At 36.0% G+C, this 14,101-nt stretch overlaps 1 protein-coding gene across 3 annotated transcripts in view; it reads left to right on the top strand.

The window, feature by feature from the left end:
* Positions 1–14,101, top strand: part of NCOA7 (nuclear receptor coactivator 7) — a 166,234-nt gene that overhangs the window by 127,477 nt on the left and 24,656 nt on the right. For 2 of the 3 annotated variants that reach the window (XM_074309913.1, XM_074309915.1), the window contains 2 exons: positions 358–1,397; positions 2,642–2,810. In XM_074309913.1, coding sequence (XP_074166014.1) covers positions 358–1,397; positions 2,642–2,810 — 1,209 coding nt within the window. The remainder of the gene's footprint in view (positions 1–357; positions 1,398–2,641; positions 2,811–14,101) is intronic. The other variant, XM_074309916.1, reaches the window with a different exon arrangement.

Raw genomic sequence — 14,101 nt, 5'->3', positions numbered from 1 at the left:
TTTTCCCATCCCAATATTTTCCCTCCCTGCCCTATCCTTTAGGAAATCTAGAAGTACAGTTCTTGTTCTGCATTTGTCAAATATGACTTCAAAAATCATTCACACATTTCCACTAAGATGCACAACACCATTTTTCTTTCTTAACATAATTGTTTTAGTTGCCTTATGTTTAATTTTGAAGATGTTATTATTTCTTGATTTAAATTCATCTTTCTAAAATCATTTTAACATATTTTAGTTATCTTTTTTTTTGTTGGGTCCATTTGGTGTTTTTTTTTTTCTTTTAATCTTTCCTCCATTTTGGTTTTTGTTTTATTTTTTAACATTCCATGTGCATCCACCATTTCTTCCTGACAGTGACCTACCACAGGATCTTTGTCCTCTGTACAGGCCTGGAGAGTGGGAGGACCTGGCTTCCGAGAAGGATATAAATCCATTCAGTAAATTCAAATCTCACAACAAAGAAAAAAGACAGCAGAATGGAGAAACCATTGCTCCCCTAATTTCCAAGTCAGTAAAACCTTTGGAAAAGTCAACAGATTATAATCTTCTTAAGCCCTTTGGTAATTCCATTCTAAGGGAAACAGAGACCTTGGGAACTTCCAAGGAAGAACCTAACAAATTGTCTACAATAACTGCTGACATTAAGGAATCTTCCAAAGCAAAAATTACAATGGAGTCTAGAACCAAAGAAAACTCCTTTTTAGGAGATGATGATGATTTTGTTGACCTGGAAGAACTTTCCTCCCAAACTGAGGGTGGAGGTGACAAAAAGAATACTCCAAAGGATTGCCTTTGTCTTGATTCAAAGGAGTCTAGAAAGACCAGATTACGAGAGACAAGTTCCACTTTAGAAATATTGGACCAGCCAGAATTGAATCTTTCAAGAACAGAGTATGATACTGAGCTAAAAGGTGCTCTGGATTTAAAAACTTGTGAGAAACAAGATTTAGGCCCCGAAGGCAACAAGTATGCCATTTCTTCTCAAAATAAGGTAGAATCAATATTGAACCTCCATGAAGATCTAGATAAAGTCAAACTTATTGAATTTTACCTTAATAAAAACAAGGAAGGGTCACAGTTACTTGAAAATTTAGAAAAAGCAGAAATTAGTGATGGCAAAAGCAATCTTCCCTTAGGCATAGATATTACTCTTAGTAGCTCAGTTCCTCAGGCAAATGAACCACTTGTTGAAGGCAACAAAAAGCCAGGTAAAGGCCATGACAAAGAGCCATTTTCATCACAAATGGGTCCATCTACAGAAGAGAGGATTGTTAAAGAGTCTCTGAATGCCTCATTGGAATCCTCTCTGGACAAGGGCTGCCAAGGGGCACAGGTGGATAGTAAATCAGAAATCAGATTGTGGCTGTTAAAGAGAATTCAGGTACCCATTGAAGGTAAGAGTATATATGTGTGTATGTATCTGTCTGTCTGCTTAATGTTCCAAGTGCTCAAAGTCAATATTGAAAGAGATTCTTATATGTCTAATAGAGCATCTTATCAATTAGGATTAAGAAATGAGTTTATATATTGATGCTGGATTTAAAATAAACTTTCCTAGGATGGAAGGAAGTTACTGTTGTTGGATAGGAATGGGGAGAGACAGAGAAATGGGAGGGGAATTTGGTTTTGACCTCTCAAGGAACTTTGGCTGATTAGTTTGGATCTAAAAAGGGTATAAAATGGTTTCTGAAAACTTTTTTCAATTCTGCAGTGCAAAAGGACAATGTATACTATTGTAATACAATATCTCATCTCTGACAGTCACTAACCATGTGTTTTTGAGATAATCACTTAGCCTTCCTAGATCTCAGTTTCTCCATCTGTAAAATGAAGAGCTAGGAGTAGATCTGCTCTCAGATCCCTTCTAACTCTGTATTTATGTTCCTTTCATCTTATGAAGTAGGCCATAATCTTATCATTATTCACAAGCAATATTTTTATTCAATATTCAACAAACATTTATTAACACTGGAAATACAAATAAATGAAAGAATCCTTGCCCTCAAAGAGTTTATATTAGTCCATTTAGATTTTATCTATTTAGCTTTATAATCTAATCCAGGAAGTTCTTTTTTCTTTTTTTCACAACAAAATTGAGATCTTTAATCAGGGCAAATGAACTGCTACTTGGGGTATCATACCACAAGTGCTGAGGGGTATCCACAGGTAGTTCTTTTATTTCTAGTAGATAAGATATTGTTCATAAAAACATATGTGAATACATATAGCATTTATACATTTTATTTCTTCATTTTCCCTTACTTTTTATTAATCTTTCAGATGAATCTTTGTAAAACAATATTGAAATAGTTTGCACACCTATCAAAAATATAAATTAATCATATTGCTATCGTAGGTGTTTTTAGAGAGAATTTAAATCCTACTGTTAGGAAGAAAAAAAGAACTTCATTTTTAGTGCTACCAAAATGTCCTTCATAATAATCTGATATGTGTAATTAAGTTATTGGAAGTCTTTATCCTATACAAGATCTTTTAAAATCACTTTGTGTAAACAGTCTCTGTTAACTCCTTAATTAAAATATTTGTTATTTTACTCAAGCTACAAAACTGCAATGTTATTATATATCATTAGTAGAATATTTGGATTTTAAAAAAAAATTGTTTTAACATGGTTCAGATATGCTTCCATCAAAAGAGGAGAAGAGCAAAACACCACCAATGTTTCTGTGTATCAAAGTGGGAAAACCTATGCGAAAATCCTTTGCGACTCATAGCACAACAATGGTACAGCAATTCGGCAAGAGAAGAAAGCAACCAGAGTACTGGTTTGCAGTTCCTCGAGAAAGGTATGTTGATAACAATGCAAAACTGGAAATTTTCCTTGGACATATTTTTAAAATTAATCTAGTTTTTAAATAAGGTTTGAAAAATTCTCTATTTCCATTGAATTTTATTAAAAAGGGCATAATCTTAAGACTGAGTTGATCTGTGTTAAACTTTTTCTTTTCAGTTCAACATGTGTGCAATTCCTATTAAAACTGATTGTAGATTAAAACGTATAGCAGAAAAACTTCAGATACCATGAAATGATGATGGTAGTACAGGTGTATCAAAAATTCTCTATTACCATTTGTCTAAAACAAATGGGGGGGAAAAAAACTATTGCGTGTGCCATTTCTAACTATATTGCTCTCAGATTTAGATTTTGTTTTGTAATTTCTGGAAAATATAAAAATTCCAGAGTTGGATTTAGATTCAGAAAATTTGTCCAAATTATGGCTCTGCTGTTTGTTCCTTGCATAACTGGGACAGGTATCTTAACCTGATCTTCAGTTTTGTGGATTGGACTAAATGGTTTCTAAGTTACTTTCCAGGTCTCCAGCTATTATCCAAGTTATTTGAAATTTCTTATGATCTTAGAAAGATCTAAGTCCCAGTCCTAGATCCGCTATACCTCTCTAGGTGATCTTAGGCAAGTCATTTCATATCTCTTAGTTTTCCCTCTTGCTGTTGAAACTAAATGGAAAATTATTTTCAGCACTGAAATCATATGCTTCTATAAATGTGAAGTATGAGATATATATGTCTCTGAGTAAGGAAATATGTAACCATTGTAGCCTTGAAAAATAATCTTGGGAAAAATATTTAAGCAGTAATCTGACAGGTATTCTTTCCTTCCTTCCTTTCCTCCCTCCCTCCTTCCATTCCTCCTTCCTTCCTCTTTTCCCTTTTCCTTCTCCCTTCCTCCATCCTTCTTTCCCTCCTTACCTCCTTCTCTCCCTTTTTTTCTTTCCTTCCTCCTTCCTTACCTTGTTTTCTCCTTCCCTTTGAAGGGAATAATATTCTGATTTCCTCCCACAGGTCCTAAGAATTTTGTATAATGAACTTAGATGACAAAGTCTATGAAAATTGTATACTGACAATATTTTCAAGAAGTAAAGTTTTCTGTTTAGTTAGTTTTGTTAGAGACAATCAGAGTTGAGTGACTTGCCTCTGGAGTCACACAACTAGTAAGTGAACTTGTATGTAACACTAGTCCTCCTAATTCCAGGGCCAGTGCCCTATCCACTGCACCACCTAAGTGCCCCAAAAATGAAAGTTTTTTTTTTAAGTAGGTTAAATTATTGAAGATATTCTTATAAATTATATTTAAGTGGTAGAAAAAGTGGTCATGCAAATACTTTTTCAAGTCATTAGACCCATAGATTCCCTCTCTCCCTTCTCCCAATCTTAATTCACTAAGAGAATCATAGACTTTGTAAATCTTAAGACCCCTTAGAGACCATATAGTCCAATCTATAGACAATATAAAATATATCTGCTGGAAGCAAATTCATTTATAGTTCAAACTGAAACTTGAAATTATTTTGTATCAGTTCATAAAATATTGTGTTGTTTTTGTAATAGGAAGTATTAGAAAGGAAAGAAGATGACCTTTTGTGTAGTAAGGTTTTGAAAACTTAGACCTGCTAAAGGGCTAGTGTTAAGGAAAAATTATCTACAGATAAGATGCATAATCAGATTCATTTCACATAGTGTCTGAAAATAACCTTTCATATTGTAAGATTTTGAAAATTTACACCAGGTCAAAGGCCTAGTATTAAGCAAGAATTCTCTGCAAATAAGAAGCACGATCAGATTTATTTCAGTAGTGTCTGACTACTTTAAGGAAGGATTTATTTTTTAATGTAGCACTGAAGCACATCCATGAGATAAGAGTGGATCTTGTTTTGTCCCAGTATGTTGTAAACAAGTTGTTGTTTTAAAAATGCATTTTAAACAAAATAGAATGAGTTTTTTTTTTAAGATACATTTGTTATTGTTCAGTCATTTACTATCACAATTGATTCTTCTTGACTCTATTTGAGGTTTCCCTGGCAAAGATACTGGATGATTTGCCATTTCCTTCTCCATCTCATATTATAGATCTGAGACTATGGCAAACAGGATTAAGTGACTTGCCTAGGGTCATATAGTAAGTGTCTAAAGCTAGATTTAAATTAAGGAAGGGTAAATTATTTTGATATTCTTCATCTTATGACGTATGTCAAAGATCTAACACAGTAGACAAAACATATGAATGACCATCCTGGCCAAATTTCTTCCTTTGACTAATAGAATTTTGTCTCCTCTATCTACACCCCTCAAAAGGCTGGAGTACTTTCGGTACCACCATTTAGTTGCCCATCACTCTGACTCACCCACTATGACTGAAAAGTTATGCAGAAAAAGAAGAGTTGAGTTCTGGTTTTCCCATTCAGAGCTAGCATTTGGAATGAGTTTTACCATAGAATTCATTATAAAACTTATAATTGTCTTCTTTATTATATTAGGTTTTAATTCACTTTTGAAGAGTTAAAATGTATATATGCATGTTATCTTGGGATCTTTTATATTATTTTGAACATTGTTGCCAAAATTTGTGCTGAGTTTTAAACAAACAGTTTCAATGTCTAGATTAAAGTCTGTTTTACATGTTAAGGCCTGCCTGCATGATGCAGTGTTACTAAAGTCACTTATGGTAATAGTTGCAGAATAATTCCAGCAATATTGTATGTTCTATACTAGTAACTACTTCAGTTTCATAGTGAATATAATAGTTGGTGGATTTTTTTTTTGGTTTGGTTTTTTTTGGTCTATGGTTTTTATGGTCTGTAGAAAATGGGTCATTGGAAGAATTCCATTTTATAGTCACAGTAACTTATTTGTCTTTGTCCAGCAAACAACCAGACAAATTCAGTTTTATCTTTTAAACTTATTTTTAATTATGTGACACTTGGAAACAGCCTTTCATCTTCATTTAGTATGCGTCAGTGAAAAGAGTACTAAACTTAGAGTTGGGGGAAATGAGTTCAAATCCCATCTCTGACATTAGCCATCTATACAATCTTGAGCAAGTCACTAAAACTATTCAGGTCTCAGTTTCCTAATCTGTAAAGTGAGGATGATCCCCTCAAAAATAATTCCCCAACAAGAATTTCACAATCTTTCAGTAAAAATTTTCTTCTTGGTGTTTTGTTGTTAGAATATCAGATGACCTCTGAGGTCCCTTCCAGCTCTATGGTTTATGACAGTTTTTAATTTCTGTTATGTGTTAATGATTTTACTATTTGCTAAGCAAAAGATACTAGCACTTGGCAGGCACAGGATATTCCCCTCTGGGAGGAAGGTGTACAGAGAAAGTGCTACTCTAGGGGAAATGTTTAAATATGTGTTGGAAGAAGCAGACAATTATATGGCTCTAAAGCATAGAACCAGAGAGAAGGAAAGAGTCAGTCTGTCTGGTCTTAGCAAATAGAGTTTGGTGTTCCCAGTGCTTAGAATTATTAAGTTGCTGTAAGTTATCAGAAGTAATTTGTGGTACATCTCACCATCAAAGCAAATTTTTCTGTACCCTTTTGACTCCTACCTGATATTCCCACATCTCTTGCTTGCTTTTCTGTTGTGTATTTGATATTGTCTAGAAATGTTTGATCTTTGTGCCTGGCACACTCTAAAAATTGTTGCTTGCCTGCCTTTGTGATTGTAGCTTCATTCTGAGAGAATTGAACACAGTAGTCATCCTCTCCACTAGATTCTCTTTGTACATTTTTAGGATATGACATAACCTTTCAATTTGACCTGTATTTATTAAAGGGTTGCTATTGAGTCAAGCCTAAAATTAAGTTTTGGAATTAGAAAGACCAAATATGTTATCTCTTCACTCAATTAATTTATTTTTACTATTTTGAACATAATTCTGAAATGTATTTTACTTAAACTTTTTTTTTATTTAAACCTTGTGAAAAATACATGAAATTTCATTCTTCTGTGCTTCAAAATTTATTCTTTCTTTTGTCATGTTTTTTCGTGAACTGAATTGTTCCTACCTCAGTTATATTGTGGTTTAGAGCAGAGTTCTTAAACTTTTTCCACTCGCAACACCTTTTGGCCCAAGAAATTTTCATGCAACCCCAGATATGTAAAGATATAAAATAAATATACAAATCAAACATTTCCTGATAATAAATCATAATTTTGCTGTCCTCACATAAGAGAAAGAATCTGGGGTCTAGAACTTCTTTTGATCTTAGATATGTCCTGTCACTATCATGAAATATTATAGTGAGGAAGGAAATAAAGAGTGAGGAAAAACTCCTCCTCTTTGTCCATCTGTTCTACTTTTTCATGTCCTTAACCTGGCTATTAAGAGTGGATGCTTATGGCAATGCACAAAATCATTCAAGACACTGGTCACTTTTAAAGCTAATTGAAACCTTGGGACTAGATTCAGGGCTATTCAACCAGCTAGACATTTAAGCAGTCACTTTGGGCATTCCCTATCTCTTTCCAGGAATTTAGTCTATTCCTTATGAACTATCAAAGACTCATAAACTCTCAAAGAGTTCCTGAAAGTTCTATAGTACCTTAGAGTTAGGCCACAGAAACACCTTCCAAAAACATACAAGATCTCTATCCCTAGACTTTTTCTATGAGCATAGGGATGGAAAGTTAATTTGTATTTCTATTGGTATAAAAGCACTTAGATAGGGAAACTTCCCCTAACAATTCTGGTGAGCACTTTCTCTTCAGCTCAATCTTAGAGACTTTCCTAGACCACTGAGATATTAAGTGATATGAAATCAAGGGTCACATAACCAAGGTATGTTAAACTTGAACCTAGGTTTTTCTGCCATCAAGGATAAATCTTTATTCATACCACCTCTCTTTGTGTTGCTAAATTAGACACCAAGACAAATTGATACATATTTAATCCTATCTCTATAATTTTTTAATTTACATTTTTTAAGTAATAAAAATGCATTTTCTATCTTTCCCATCTTCTCTTCCCAAATGTCAAAAAGTAGAGACAAAGGACAGGGAGCAAGAGACTCTTGTAGAAAATATAGTCAAGCAAAACAAATTGTCCCGATTGAAAAATATATATTTCAATCTAACACATCTCTCTCAGGAAGTAGGATGCATTTTTTACTATTGTTCCTCTGAAATCATGGATCATCTTTATATTGATCAGAGTTCTTAAATCTTTTTTTAATAAAAAAATTTTGCCAATTAACAAATTTTTATTGTTTCTTCCTCTCACCTCCCCTTTACTTCCAAAACAAACCCAATTTTGTATCTAATTTCCAATTTTGAGTATTTTATTTTTGCAAAAGTTCATAAACTTTGGGGAAAATTCTTTAGACTATTCCACTGCATGTCTCTAAACTGTTTATCAAAATGTGAGGTTTTTTCATTCAAAAAATATTTGTTCTCTACTTAGTATAGCATTCTATGAGGTTTGTAGACTATATATGATATATGCATTTAGCATCATATATGTGTTGTTTGTGTGTGTGAAGGGTATAAAGTAAGAGTAGAGTTCAAAATATCCAGTTTGTTGCCTTATCTAGTTGAGAGAACATTTTAATTACATAATCAGAACTGAATGTGAATAAGCTCTATATGCCTCCTTAAATCAATCAAAGACATTGTGACAGAGACTGAGTTGTGGCAGAAAAAAAAGAGGCTGAAAAGAGTAACTGGCTCTACAGGACTTGGAGAAGAGGGGAAGAGAGAATAAAGAGTTATCTTGCAATTGATCATTACAACCACCCTGCAAAGTAAGTGTTGCTATTTTACTGCAGAGGAAAATGAAGTAAAGTGATTTGCCAAATGTTAAAATTACTAGGTGAGAACTCAGGTTGTCTGGACAGTGACAAGGTGAGAATTCAGGTTGTCTGGACAATTACAAGGTGAGAACTCAGGTTGACTTGACAGTTCTCTGGCTCAGACCTTTGGTTTGGGCCTTTAAAGGGAGTTTACACCTTAGGAATCCTAAGAGGAGCAAGTTCATTGGTTGGAGTACTTCTTCCCAGAAGCCCTTGCATTATCCCACGCCCATTCTCTGGGAGGATAAAAGAGGACAACACTCCAGAGAGAGGAGAAGTCTCTGTGCTACATCAGGCTTGACGCGGCTCTCTGCAGGAAGGGAAGTCACTTCTCTGGACAAGAGTTAACGGCAACTACCTGGAGACAACGGTTCTCTACAGGAAGAAGAATCTGTCCGAGAGATTTGAGTTGACAACAGCAAATCTCTTCCCAGAGAGCGATCAGCAGCTTCTGGAGACAACAGCACGCTACAATTGGCGTCCACACGTGGGGCAAGGACTTTTCCTTATCCTGACAAGGACTTATTCTGAGCCCTTCAGAGGAGCTAGACTGGACCATAGCAATTTGGCGCCCGAACAGGGACAGACACAATCCTGATTCCAGTGGAAAAGCCTCCTATCCAGATCACAGTCTCTCTGACCCAGAACCGTGAGTAACAAGGAAACTTTATTAAAGATTAAGTGAGTGTTCTAATAGATAAATAAGGAACTTAACTTGTTAAGGGCTAAACCAGCAATCTCTTGTAGCTGAAATGGGGCAGATGTTAGCTAAAGACAATCCCTCGACCTCAGCTGACTCAGCCGCAGCCTCAGCTCCAGCCCCATTCAGGAGTGGTACTATATAGAGTATAATTAAGATAATTGAGGAGCAGAGTTTACTTGTAACCTGGGTACAGATTGCTAAACTCTTGGCTGCATTAAGACGCACATCCCCTTGGTTCTTAGAGGAAGAAAAGATAGATGTAGATAAATGGAAGCTAGTGGGATTTGAAATGAAAGAATTTCAAGCAAAAAATGGGCCTCGTTCAATATCTGCAGAGGTATTTTATATCTACAACATAGTTCAATTAGCCTTAAACTATCAAGCAAGTTGTAGGAGAAAGAAAAGTTTTAAAAATGAACAGAGGAGGAAGTGTGAGGAAAAAAGGAAAGATCAAGATCTTGCCCTAGAGCAAGAGGATTTAAATGAGGAATTAGGGTATGATTCTCTTGAAGAAGCTTCAACCCTGCCTAGAGAGCAGATTATTGACAGGCCCACATCAACTCCACCTTCAGAGGTGGAGGAAGAAGGACGAGGGGAAGAGGCAGAAACACAAACAGAATTGCCTGTGAAGCAGCCTAAGCCTATGACAAGATTAGAAAAAGCATTGGTTAAAGCTAAGAGAGAAGGACAGGATATAAGTGATTTTATACATGCATATCCTGTGATTGAAGAGATTGACTCTGTAGGTCAAAAAAGGAGAAGATATACACCTTTAGATTTGAATAAAATTAAGGATTTGAAAAAAGGTTGTACCCTTTATGGGGCTACATCAGCTTATGTTAAAATGTTACTAGATGGTTTGTCTTATGAAGTCCTAACCCCGAATGATTGGAAATCCATAGCAAGGATATGCCTGGAACCTGGAGAAAATTTGCTATGGCTTGCGGAGTTTCATGAATTATGTAAAATTCAAGTCAGATGCAATTTGGAAATAGGATTTAACACACAATTCACTTTTGAGCACTTAGCTGGTGAAGTTCGGTATAGAGAGAATTCAGAACAGATTAATTATACCATGACAATATATGAGCAAATTGCTAAGGCTGCTATAAAAGCTTGGGGTGTCCTCCCTGGACAGAAAGATCGGGGAGAGGCTTTCACTAAAATAGAGCAAGGTCCCAATGAACATTTTGCGGCTTTTGTGGGACGTTTGCAAACTGCTATCAAAAGAACTATTGGAGAAAATGCAGCTACAGAAATAATGACCAGACATCTGGCTAAGGAAAATGCCAATGAGATTTGCAAAAGAATTATATGGGGATTAAACAAAGATGCTCCTTTAGAGGAGATCATAAGATGCTGTGCTACAGTGGGAACAAATGTTTTTTACACCCGGACAATGATGAACGTGGAAAGACAGGGTCCCTCATGGCAAGAGCCTTCTAGAGAAACTCGGTGATGTTTTCAATGTGGAAAAATTGGTCATCTAAGAGCTCAGTATAGATATGGAGATACAGTGAGAAGACAGGGTGAGAGAAGACCTAAAACTCCATGTCCAAAATGTCACAAGGGTCTCCACTGGGCCTCCGAATGTAGATTGACCCAGGAAAATGAGAGATGGGGCCCAGCTTCGGCCCCCCAAGTGGGGCATGATGGCAGCCGATGTTACATCCAGAGAATTTTAAGACATGATCAATCAGCCAAAAGGCAATCAGATGGAAGAAAGGGATTGAAATTAGGAAAAATAGAGTTGTATGCAGTAAAGACTACTGAGATACTCCCTGGAGAAGTGAAATCTGTTCCTGTTGAGCCTATGGATCCTTTGCCTCCAGGCACAGTAGGCGTGAACATTTCACCTTCTGAGAGTGCCTACAAAACAGTGTCCATCCATACACTGATGTGGGAAACTGGAGAACGTGTAGCTAATATCCCAGTCACTAACACAGGGAGATAATGTGTGATTTATCAACCAGGAGAAGTAGTAGCATCAGGCTTATTGTTACATACCCCTAATAAGCAACCTGGTGATAGTCGCCCAGATTCTGATTCCAATGAACAAAATCCAGGAATATATTGGACAGCAGCTGTGACAGCTGACTGACCTATGCTTACTATTTATATAAATGGAATACCATTTGAAGGATTGGTAGACACGAGTGCAGATTGTACAGTTATTAGAGGTGCCAATTGGCCCAGTCACTGGCCAAAGATTAAGGCAGACACCTACATGTCTGGGGTAGGAGGATCAATAGCTGCAGAAGTTAGTGCTAGGCCTTTGAGATGGATATTTGAAGGAGAAACAGGAGTTTTTACTCCTTTTGTAGTTGAAAAAATCCCCATCAATCTGTGGGGAAGAGACATTTTACAGCAGATAGGATTACAAATAAGCACTTCAGCTTTTTAGGCAGGGCTGCTGTTGAAGGCCTACCTGCACTTTCACTGGTTCCTATTCAGTGGAAGACTGATTCACCAGTGTGGGTAGAACAATGGCCTTTAAGGCCTTATTTGACATAGTGCAAAAACAACTTGGCCAAGGATACTTGCGGCCTTCTCTAAGTCCTTGGAATTCCCCAGTATTTGTGGTGAAAAAGAAATCTGGGAAATGGAAGATGTTAACTGATCTAAGAAGAGTAAATGAACAGAAGGAAACTATGGGAACTCTTCAGCCTGGACTTCCATCTCCTACTCAGTTGCCAAGAGAATGGCCTCTTTGGGTTATAGACATTAAGGATTGTTTCTATTCTATCCCTCTAGATAAGGAGGATATGAAAAGTTTTGCTTTTTCTGTGCCTAGTGTTAATTTGGCTGAGCCTTATAAAAGATATGAATGGACAGTTTTACCACAGGGAATGAAAAACAGCCCTACTACATGCCAAATGTATGTTGCTGCTGCTCTTGCTCCAGTAAGAAAAGCATTTCCAAAAGTAATATTGTTACATTATATGGATGATATTTTGGGATGTGCACCTGAGGAACAAATATTAGAAGCATGTCTACAAAAGACCATGGAAACACTAAAGTACTACAAACTGATGGAGCTAGACTCGACCATAGCAGCCAAAGGTCACATATCTTGTAAGTATCTGAGGATAAATTTGAACTGAGGACTTTCTGACTCCAAGTCAGAAATATATTCACTGGCCCCCAGCTGCCTCTAGGAAGAGCCAGGCTGTGTGGGAAGTCCCTTGAAAAGGTCAGCTCTTTTCCCAACTTCTCTCAATTTCTGCCTGTCTACATGTACTATGATATAATCTGCTGACTCATTATCTATTTCCAGTAAATGGAATTTTACCTTTTGCAGAGAGACCAAGGTTTAGCTAAAGATATAGATGCAAGTGTAGGCAGAGAGCTCTGCCAGCTCTTAGAATTTGGCTTAATTAGAAGCTGACTAATTGTGACTGAACTCATAACTTTTATGTAAAATAAAATCCTTAGAGCCAAAGAGGAGGAATCTAGGTAAGCCTTAGAAACCATTACATTGTCTCACAGGCTTAAAAAGAAGCAAATCATTGCAACACAGTATTAAATATTGTATTGTTTTGTATATCACATATATCATTTTAATAATAATAGCTAACATTTATATAATGCTTATTACATGGCAGGCACTAAGTGCTTTATAGTTATTATCTCATTTAACTCTCACAAGAACTCTGAGAGGTAAGATGCTATTATTATCCCTATTTTATAATTGAGGAAACTGAGGCAGGCAGTGGGTTGAGTGACTTGCCCGGGCCCACACTGGTAGTACCTGAGATCTTGTTTTAATTCATGTCTTCCTGACTACAAACCTGATGCTCTATCCACTGCAACTTATATTTTAGATATTATTCCTGACTAGAAAGGTGAGAAGGATGCTAGTAATATACACTTTTCACTAATCAAGAAGCCTGGAAGAAATTATTTCTATTCCTAGTAATTCTTAAAGGCTATTCAAGCCACTGTGCTGTAGCTTTTTTTCACCTTTTTTTGAAAGAAGCAATAATTTCTGTTTAGATGTCAGGCTTTCCCCTCTTCCCTCTTTGGTTTAATTATCTATAGTATCTTAATCTCAAGTTAATTTGATGTTCTAGTTATTTTTTTAAGTCTAACTGATTTAAGCAATAATAGTCATGTGCAATTTGTCAACCTGTGTATAAATGTTTAATCCCAGCAGAATTAGTTGGTTATAGTAGTTGAATAATAAGTAAGCTGACCTCCTCCACTATCTCCTTTCCTCCTTCCACTTCCCCCTCCTCCTTCTATTCTTCTTGAAGTTTCTTCTCCTCTTTCTTCTTCCTTACTTGAGGAAAAAATGGCCCTTATAAGAAAATAAGATGTATATAAATGACTACTGACATCCATATTTAGATGCTAAATGTCTTTCAAATACAAGCTACCTATCTGTAAATTCTAAATCAAGTAGTATTAACTATAGTATAGACCTTCTACAGGGGATTCTTATATGGTACACAGAGTTAAACTCAATACTCTACAACAGTGTAAAAGCATTCTGGATTTGAAATTAAAGACCTAAATTCAAATTCCAAGTATTCTATTTGTTACTTGTGTAATCTTGAATAAGCTAATTAAACCTTGCAGGCCTCAGTTTCCTCAAGTAAAATTGGGCATTTAGATTAGATGGCTTTTTGAGTCTCTAATCTAAAGCTGCTTCCCTGTGAGGCTCTTTTTAGCTTGAAGGAGTTGTGTTGTAGGGCAACAAGTTGGCTTAGTTATGTACAGTGCTGGGCTTGGAATCAGGAAGACTCCACTCAAGAATCTTACTAACTGTATCCCTGGACAA

Source organism: Sminthopsis crassicaudata, chromosome 4, assembly GCF_048593235.1.
Source record: "Sminthopsis crassicaudata isolate SCR6 chromosome 4, ASM4859323v1, whole genome shotgun sequence".
Lineage (NCBI taxonomy): Eukaryota > Metazoa > Chordata > Mammalia > Dasyuromorphia > Dasyuridae > Sminthopsis > Sminthopsis crassicaudata.
This window is presented reverse-complemented; position numbering and strand designations above follow the sequence as displayed.